Source organism: Setaria viridis, chromosome 2 (assembly GCF_005286985.2).
Source record: "Setaria viridis chromosome 2, Setaria_viridis_v4.0, whole genome shotgun sequence".
NCBI classification, from domain to species: domain Eukaryota; kingdom Viridiplantae; phylum Streptophyta; class Magnoliopsida; order Poales; family Poaceae; genus Setaria; species Setaria viridis.
Genome location: NC_048264.2, coordinates 31,209,848 through 31,219,364, shown reverse-complemented (window position 1 = coordinate 31,219,364; position 9,517 = coordinate 31,209,848). Strand labels below are relative to the sequence as shown.

General features: G+C 49.4%; 2 protein-coding genes across 2 annotated transcripts; one reads left to right on the top strand and one right to left on the bottom strand.

The window, feature by feature from the left end:
* The first annotated feature begins 365 nt into the window (after positions 1-365).
* LOC117844267 (uncharacterized) lies at positions 366-1,487 on the top strand. The gene has a single exon (XM_034725012.2). It carries the CDS (start codon positions 498-500, stop codon positions 1,311-1,313), a length of 816 nt encoding a protein of 271 aa, XP_034580903.2. The 5' UTR covers positions 366-497; the 3' UTR covers positions 1,314-1,487.
* Positions 1,488-3,863: 2,376 nt separating this feature from the next.
* Positions 3,864-8,768, bottom strand: LOC117845089 (protein Brevis radix-like 1). Its single transcript, XM_034725992.2, has 5 exons — positions 8,269-8,768; positions 7,532-7,962; positions 5,019-5,151; positions 4,488-4,918; positions 3,864-4,288 (listed from the first exon to the last, which is right to left on the bottom strand). Exons 1-5 carry the CDS (start codon positions 8,425-8,427, stop codon positions 4,210-4,212), a joined length of 1,233 nt encoding a protein of 410 aa, XP_034581883.1. The 5' UTR covers positions 8,428-8,768; the 3' UTR covers positions 3,864-4,209.
* Positions 8,769-9,517: the final 749 nt, after the last annotated feature.

The window sequence follows — 9,517 nt, the reverse complement described above, 5'->3', positions numbered from 1 at the left end:
TCCCACCGCTTTGCTCTGTTTTGCCTTTGCTTTTGCTTGCTTCGCTTGCTCGCTTCCTGGCTTTTATTGTCACGCGCACCTCCCCAACCCAAAACCCTAGCCGCCGCCGCCGCTGCTTGCTGAGGACATGTCTCCACTGCTCGCGGACGCAAAAGTTGTGTGATACGCGTGGTACAAACCTTCTTCAGCACGTGCTGCTCTCTCCGCCGAGCCGGCATGGAGGAGAGGCCATAGATCGCCGGGGCTCGCCTCCGCCGCCGCCGGACGCGGCGGCGGAGAAGGATGAGGGCTCCCAGGGTCTGCAGCTCCCGGAGGACATCCGCTGGGAGCGGCTCGACAAGGCGCGCTTCTTCGTCCTGGGCGCCGGGCTCTTCTCCGCCGTCTCGGCCGCGCTCTACCCCGCCGTCGTCCTCAAGACGCGCCTCCAGGTCGCCCCAGTGGCGTCAGCGGGTGCGGCAGCGCTCCCTCCCTCCGCCATCGCCGCGGCCGCCGCCATTATGCGCCGGGAGGGGCCCCTCGCCTTCTACCGCGGCTTCGCCACCTCCCTCGCCGGCACCGTCCCGGCGCGCGCGCTCTACATGGGCGCGCTCGAGGCCACGCGCTCCGCCGTCGGTCCGGTCGCGCTCAACCTCGGCGCACCAGAGCCCGCTGCGTCGGCGGCTGCCGGCGCCGCCGCGGGCCTTGCCGCCGCGGTTGCCGCGCAGGTCGTGTGGACACCCGTCGACGTGATCAGCCAGCGCCTCATGGTTCAGGGCAACCCCTGCCCCGCCTCCCGCTACCGTGGCGGCGTCGACGCCTTCCGCAAGATTGTTGGTTCCGACGGCCTGCGCGGCCTGTACCGTGGCTTCGGCATGTCCATCCTAACATACGCCCCCTCCAATGCCGTGTGGTGGGCAACTTACTCACTGTCACAAAAGATAATTTGGAGTGGGATTGGCTGCTACTTGTGTGAGTATGGTGTTGGTGTTCAAGAAATTGATCTTGGCGATGGGGATTCTTCACTGCAGCCAGGTTGCAAGACCATTATGGTAGTGCAGGGAGTGAGTGCTGCAATGGCTGGCGGCGCGTCAGCGCTTGTGACCATGCCACTGGACACCATCAAGACCAGGATGCAGGTCATGGATGGGGAAGGTGAACCAATTACCGTGGGGAGGACGGTGCGGAGGCTCATCAAGGAAGGTGGGTGGGCTGCTTGTTACAGGGGGCTTGGCCCGAGGTGGGCATCTATGTCATTGTCCGCCACCACCATGATCACCACCTATGAGTTCCTCAAGCGGCTCTCAGACAAGGGCCAAGAGAGCGGCCTTGCATGACGTTCGATGACAAGTATAGACAGCAGTAATCAGGTGCTTTTGCTTTGTTTCTTTAGTTCATTTCCAACACTCGATATGTTATGTGTTGAAAATAACGGTGATCAAACGTTTGTACATATCTTCGTTTGTTCCTCTAATCAAGTTTCCAAATCAATGCAATTCACTTTGCTTATACATTATTGCCCCCTTGTTATGTTATTCTAGTTGCATTTCCTGGTATTGTTCAGCAAATTGGGGGTATGTCTGGATCTGATTCGTGCTTACTCGAAGCTTTGTTTGTGCTGAACCTTTAATGTCTTTAATACAGTTGTTGGCAATTGCTTTTAGACCGCTGTGGTCTGGCCACTAACAATATTGTCCATGTTCCATCTTAATAGGGCAATTTCGTGTTTATTTAATGTCATTGTGAAGATGGCACCAGGTAGTGAACAAGTAACAGATGTGATTATATGCATGGCATCAAAATTTGTATTTCTGATTCTAGTAATCTAGTACAATGGTATATGCTTTGGCTGTTTATATTGACATGCTTCAAACCAGACATCGCAAACAGATCCATTTTCCATTGGCTGCCACCAAACACCAGAAGGGCTTCATGTCAATTCTTTTGTTCTGTTCTGTTCTGTTCTGTTCTGATTCTGATCATCAACCAGAAGAACTGAATATGCATGGGCATAAAGTCTTGTGTACACTAGCCTGCGGATACTTTTGCAGCTTGCAAGAATGCAAGTGATATCTATATGTTATACAAGTGTCCTACGGATATGAGTGTTCAACTAGAGTTATCCGAAAACCGTCCAGAAACACTCTTTTTGTCATTTTTTTATTCAGCCTTATTTTTTAGTTTGCTATTGGCGAAGGTGGGTAAATTAGCTGGCAGGCTTAAGAGTATTTTCTTCAAATAAGCAAAGATTGTTGATGATGTTTCAACTAACTCCACTATGCAAATGGCTTTATTTGGATCGAAAATTACTTGCAACTCTGTCACACCAATAATTGTCTAAACTATTGTCTGTGATAATGACTCGCTTTTTATCCGTTGTTTATGCTATCATTTTCTCAAGGCTGGATCGGTTGAAGTTTGGTAGTCTTCTGTCCCACTGTTCTGCTTCTGTTGCTAAGAGTGGCAGTATTGTTTTCTAGTCTTCTACTGCCACTTTGTGTTTCGGACAAGACACCAAGATAAGTACTCTACTTTCAATTCAAATCTTTGTCGCAGACTTCTGAACTTTATTATAATTTATATTGCAACCGACTCAACTTCATGCCGCTGCATGAGTTTGAGAGAGAAATGGATGCATTACCTAGCTGCTGCTAAATGTCATGAAATTTCAGGGAACAGAAAATTACATGTTATATATCAACAGTACCGACAGAAACTATGCTGAACCTTTGTGCTCATCTTTCAAACGTCAGTGGTTTCCATCATGCCATCATCCGATGAAGAAATAATTTACTCTAATTTGGTTCCCAAATTGCCTTACTGAACATGGAAAGAGTTCCAAAAAAAAAAATAGAGGCACATCGAATTTGAAATGGATGGAAATCCATACCGAGTAATGCTCAAAACTAGTGATTCTTGGCAAATGAGTAATGACAGTGACTGCAGTGGACAAGAAATTATGCCAAGCGCATAGCTATTTCACTTTACCTGTCTTAGCACTTGGTGAGGATTACCCGACCCAAGTCCCAAAGTGAATTCGCTTGGTTAGATTGATTAGGACAGGAAATGCCAGTACTTAACATGTAAGCCGCTTAATGGTATGTCATAGTCATTTGGCCATGTTGGATGGCGAAAGCTCACTACCACAAGTCAGGGTAAGCTTGGCTCTTGCACAAGCAGCAAGACTTGCACCCGTCCTACTTGCTCCAAAAGTGCCCCTCCCTTTCCTCTCTTTATGGATCAAATTGGACGCTTATTGACATGTCCTTGGATTTGGTGCAGTTTTTCTCTGACCCATACATGGGGAGGTCGACTGTCTGTACCATAAACGACTACAGGATGATTTCTCGCTAGTGCTTTAATCTGGACTGTTGATTGCGCGATGCAACGGCCAGCAGCTTTCCTTCTCCCGAAGAGTTGCTGTTCTAGATCGCTTCCTGTGCACAAAGAGCTTTCAAAGGAGGCTTAAAATAAAGACACAATATGATGGAGAGGGCAACAACTTCCAACTTCCTTCAGCATTTTTCAAACCACCGAATACCAACTAGCCTTCACTAGCGTCACAGTCAAGCCGTCACTAAAGTGGTTTGGAGTTGGGGCAGGCACATTACAATTTATTTACATACGATTTTCAAGCCACTCAGTACCAACTTGTGTCTCATGATTGTGCTGTCTGGAAGACGATGGCAATAGCAAAATGGCGCGCACAAGCAAGCCAACAATAACGCCATCTCTATCTAGTCCAGATGGAACGTACTCTCTCCGCTCCGCTCCAAATTGTAAGTTGTTTTGACTTTTCTATAATACACTATACCTATATGCATAATAATGTATATGAGCCTAAAAAAGTTAAAACGACCTACAATTTGAAACGGGGGAGCAGCATGTTAGGACTATAAATGTATAATTGAAGATCAATGAAGTACACATGATAATGGAAAGACACCTTTGGTAGCCGGAAAGTGAAGGCCTACATTATTTTTTTTGTACTAGGCTAAAACATCCTTTTGACCTGAATGAGTCTCTCAATCATCCTGCCCAAACTTAAGACCAAACCATAAAAATTGAACGAAAATGCAAAAACTGCCAGAAACGGGACCCTAGGTTAGTACAAACATGAAACGAAGCTCGAAATACATGGAGAAGTGTTAGTGCCAGATGTACAAGCATGGACCATCGTCCGCTCAACTGAAGCAGCAGTTTTCTGCGCTGTTCTGATGGTGATGGGGCTCCTCAGAGGTACTGTTCGTGTATCCTCGCTCGGTTCTCTTCCCACCAGAGCCTGGCGTGCATCTCGCTGAACTTCTCCCGGCTGCAACAAAAGGATCATGTAAGTGATCATGTATCTGGTGCAGAGAGAATAGTAGTAGAATTGTATTTCAGTGAAGGCTTAGGTCTGCCTTCTGATCCCAGCATAGTTAGTACATCCTTGACAGGTTGCTTACTAGAAGTTACTCTGGTTCCAGGTTTAGGGAGAATGGGAGAGCAGTGAAGCAGCACAGAACACAAACCTGAACCGAACGCGGCGAAGTTCCCTGATGCCACCAGGCAAAGCCCGGATGGTGATATATACACCAGGCTCATCTTCCTCAACCCACTCCCTCTCCTGGTCGCTTGCATTGCTGATGGAAACCGAGAGCTCACCAGACCTGTCAACCTCTTCAGGAGACGAGCTTGTCCTCATTGATGCATCCATAGATGAGGTTTCGGTCTTGGCTCCACTGATACTTGACAACTTTGGTGTTGATGCCAACCCCATTGAATCACAGAATTGGTGTCCATGATGGTGGTGGTGGCCATTACAGTACCGGTTCAAGTGATGCTCAAGAGAATCCGAAGAAGAGTATCCCATGGCTCCACCACTTGACATTGGTCTGTGCAAGGTGTGGGGCAGGCGCTCCTTGTCCAGTGGCGGGGTTACCGGGCTGTCTTCCTTGGAGCTCTATAGAAAGAAACTCATGGAACAATGTATCAGCTATAACACGAAACATATATGTAGTTATTGAGATAGATAGAAAGGACAAACTGAGTAGCGTCCTCACCTCATCTTCAGATTTTGGAGTTGTGGGGAGAGGGACAGTTTGATTAAACCTCTGGACATTGTAAAGCTCCATAACTTTGTCATAATTTTCAGCCCACCACCTTTGTGCTTGCCATTTGTTGAACATCTCACGGCTATCATACACACATGCAAAAAGAAAAAAAATACGGTTACATACATCTCCAAAGAACTTCTACGGAAACAGATAAGCAAGCACACTCATCCATTTCTCAAATTGATGCTCTCCTATGCATCAGTTTTCATACCTCGAAGATCTTGATGCATACCTCAAAAAACAGTTGTAAGTTGCAGATCTATATTTGACTCAAATGGACATACCAAGAGAAAGTACTACAGTTCTTTGAATCAACTTCTCCTATGAATGTTAAATAAAGACTTGATGGAGAGCTAAATACAGTTCCCAGATCATTTAGAATGGAAGCTTAGATGGCTAAAATCTCCCCATAAGTTGGCGGACAATCTGTGAAGCATTAACTCATAGTAATGTATATCTATCACACTAAAGGTGCAATAGGGCTATAGGAGATAATGCAACTGCTAATTACCATGGTTCCCGTGCCTTAGATTTGCAACAGAACCCTGCAATCAACTGGGAATAGGTAGCTTTTGTAGAGTGTCCCATGACAACCTTAGCTGTCAAATCAACGTTAAGAAACATAGCCAGTGATCCACAGACTTCCACATCTGATGTCCCTCCTCCCCTCAGATCTAGAACCAATATACTAAAAACAAGACACCTGCACTCATCTTAAGATCCAGCTTGTATTCAATTTTGAAAATGGTATTATATCACTAAAATCCTAGTGGGGACCAATGAGCATAGCTGGCCATGAGGAACTCCTCCCAAGAATCTTGTTAAAAAAGTGCTACTACAGTCGTAAAAAAATCGTACAAAACAACCATTGTAAACTCAATCTGAACACTACAAATTTACAGTGAGCACATTCTTACATGCAGACTTTCTTTTTTAGTGTCCAAACTAAGTTTGCAATAGTTCTTTCCAAGATCTTCTAACAATGGTAGCACCATTGCTTGGAATAGGATGTCTGTCCACATATTAGGGAAAACATTACCAAACAGCATCCAGGTTGGATGGCTCGCCTAGTCGCCTAGTAATCTGCTGTGGAGGGACCCAAACCACATATCAATAAGACAACAAACCAACAAGCTCTCTGTAACAAAAGGCCAACGGAAAGAGAGGGTAGCAGCACTTGTCTGTTCTACCACTCCCTTCCCATTTAGCTTCTTGATTAACCATACAGAAGAAATGTTGGCTGTGGGCCTCTTGTGCCTCCATTGCTTGATAGTGTTACTAACTCTTCCTAGACTGGAAGCAGAAACTCCAGCACAACAAATGTACATAATATGAACAGGCTAGAGCATCACAAATGCACAAGCTGGACTTGCCCCCACAGTGTACTAGAAACAGTAGTAAATTCAAAACTCTTGTCCACGGGGTGGGGCAGCTGATGTGATCCTTTAACCTCTTCAATGCGGGCTTCAACTTCTAAATCTACTGACCCTAGAACATGCTCGCCGACATGTATGGACTTGGGCCTGGCTTGCAGCACGTGAGGAGTTAAATGGAGCTCTGTCATAGAGTTGACAATGAGTAATGTGATTGTCTTTAACAATGCACCAGGTTGTCTCTCATGCATACTTACCAAATAGTAAGATTCTGATAAAGGATTTACTATGTGGCAAATGTGCAACGGCAAAATCAGTGTAAGAAGCCACACGCCGCACACAGATTAGCATGGCTGCATGGGTGCTTATGGGGTAAACTAATGAGGTTCCCTAGGAGTGAGGGGTATAGTATATGTGCCTTATTATTTTAAGGAGTCGAACCTGTTCCTTGCTATTCCAAGGGCATGGCTTGCTTTACATCTATCCTCGAATCCAATCTGGATTCCACTCGGCTAAGGAGGGTATAATATTGTCTGGCAAGAAGTTTTACATTTCCACCCCTTGTCTATAGGTTCGATTGGAATTCGATTAATCGAAAGCTTTGGAGCCACGCCAAACTAGAAAAAACAGAAGAAATAGGATACTAAATGGTGTAGTGGAAGTCAACCATTTTAATTGAAACTAAAACATGAGCGATCATCTAGAAAATTTCAGATTGGAGGCTAACCAAGAAGACCCAATATTTAGCAAACGTATTGTGCAATTCTCAAGGAACTGTAGTGATTCTACCATGCCTAACCAGCAAATGAAGGAAATTATTACTGTCTGAATTTTGATTCGCACCATCCATTACAGGTCAACTTCTCAGTTCGCACCTCTAAGGAACAGGTGAACAGCTAATTCAGAAGAAGCTCGCAAAACTGACGGTTCGTCTCATCTATATGGGAATGTTTTACCAAATTTACCACAGCAATAGCTCTATTCACAAGTAAGTGACACCAAATCTGAATCAAGTTTGATCAAGTAATCGACTTGCAAGCTAGGAATAGAAATGAAGATTCAATCCAAGTAGGCGAAGGAGCGCACCTGAATCGAATGCGTTTGAGATCGTTGCCACCTTGCGCCAGTGAGACGAAGGTGATGAGCACGCCAGGCTCCACCTGCGCCACCCACTCCTTCGCGTCGTCTTCCTTGCCGCCGCCTTCTGACGCCATCTCGTCGTCCTCCTCCTCGTCGCCGGCGGGGAAATCCGTGCGCACGCTCATGGACGGCGTGGCGTCCCCGCTTGACAGGGCGGCGCCTCCGGCGCGCAATCGCGGAGTCGAGGCCGCCGAGCTCCCGGCGCGGCGGTACGCGTAGTGGAAGCGGTCGGAGGCCGAGCCGGCGTCGGAGCCCCCGAAGCCGCTGCCGCCGCGGTGGTGGTACGGGTGGTGGCGACGCGAGGCCGCCGCCGAGGAGCCAGCGCAGGGCTTGCAGTGCCGGTACGCGCCCGACGCCTTCAGCGCCATGTCCTTGATCTGAGCCCAAGAGAAGTTCCGGTCAGTTCACACGCCCGAATCCCATCCGATCTGACTCTGCAGCCTCGAGACGAGGCACGAAATACCGAAAGCTTCAAACTTCGATAGAAATTTGCAACGAGTGGCAAATCCCAAGAACCTGAAGGCCTCAATTCAATACATGTTCCAAGTTCATCAACAAGGTAGTCGTACATTTGAAGGGGGCTAACTTCAGACCAACGCCAGAAAACGAGAAAACGAAATCGAGATTCGAAGACGTCCACTCCCAACAACAAAACAGTTGTGCCGAGAAGGCCGAGAACCCACCTGGGCGGTGAGCGCCTTGATGGCATGGCGCGTGCTGGGCGTGGCCGCGCCGCCGCCGATGGCGCCGCCGTCAACGACATCCTCGTCCTCCGGCGGCTCGTGGAGCGGCGGTCCGCCGGCGGCGAACTGCTGCTTGGAGCAGGCGATGCACGTGAGCATCGCTCCCCTCGGGCGCGTCGTCGGTGCCGGTGCGCGCCTACGCCTACGCGCCGCCGAGGTCGGTCAGCTCACGGACGCGCGGCGACAGTGACAGCAGCAGACTGAGCCCGGGCCGAGGGCGGTGGTGCGCTTTATACACGGTGTCGGCGCGTGTCACCACGGTGGGCAGGCCTCGCGCGCACTGCGCACACGAGGACGAGGCCGCCTGTCTCTCCTCACCTCTGCCTCTGATCTCGAGCTCGGGCTAACGGCATTAATGGCGTGCTAGGATCTGGCGTTAATGGCAGGAGGCGCGAGGGGCGAGTGCGGGTTTATTTATTGGCGGCGCCAGCGGCTGCTGGAGGAGGGCCTGCTGCGCCTTAAATGATCGATGCAAAGTTCACTGACACCCCCTCTGCCGCTGGGCCCCGCGCCGCAGCCCGTGTGGGCTGCGCCCGCCTGCCAGCCGGAGCGGAAGGCCCTTTTTTCACTCGTGCAGCGTGCAGGTGCTCCCGCGGTCCTGCCGCTGCCACCGCCGTGGGTGGGGTTGCTCGAGAAAAAGTGAAGGGGAAAGTTCAAATCCGGCCTGATTGGGCTGTTCGAGTGACCGGCGTCAACCGTCAAGTCAAGCAAGATTCAAGGACTCGCTGCCACGAACCATTTGAGCGCTGTGCTGAGGCAGTACTGTTCATTTGACAAAAAAATTTGTCTAGTACGTTGAAAAACTTGTGTCAAACTGTTGAACTGTCACCTTGTTGCAAGAAGTCATGTCGTCCGAGGTCCGAGGACAAGACCCTGCCGTCGATCGGGTCTCGTCGGACCGGACACCTGGAGTCCCTAGGGACTCCAGGGCGAGGCGGCGGCGCTGTCCCTGGCCTTTTTTGTCATGTTCCCCCGCATGGCGCGCCCACCGACTGTACTCGACCACCGTGGCCGCGGAACGCGCCGCCACCGCTTGCCGCCGCATCGAACCGGACGAGTGACGACGTCGCTATTCGCCAGCCCACTGCCCAGTGCCCACTCCGCGCACTCGTCGATCCATCATGAATTCATGGTCCACGACATCGGCGCATCGCTACGCCACCCATGTACAGTAGAGCAGACCAGCACG

Coding starts and splice junctions, on each gene's coding strand:
- LOC117844267 (XM_034725012.2), top strand. CDS start 498: ATGCGCCGGGAGGGGCCCCTCGCCTTCTACCGCGGCTTCGCCACCTCC.
- LOC117845089 (XM_034725992.2), bottom strand. CDS start 8,427: ATGCTCACGTGCATCGCCTGCTCCAAGCAGCAGTTCGCCGCCGGCGGA. Junction 4,919..5,018: donor CTCCAAAATCTGAAGATGAG/GTGAGGACGCTA, acceptor TTCTTTCTATAG/AGCTCCAAGGAAGACAGCCC. Junction 4,289..4,487: donor CTTCGCCGCGTTCGGTTCAG/GTTTGTGTTCTG, acceptor CTTTTGTTGCAG/CCGGGAGAAGTTCAGCGAGA.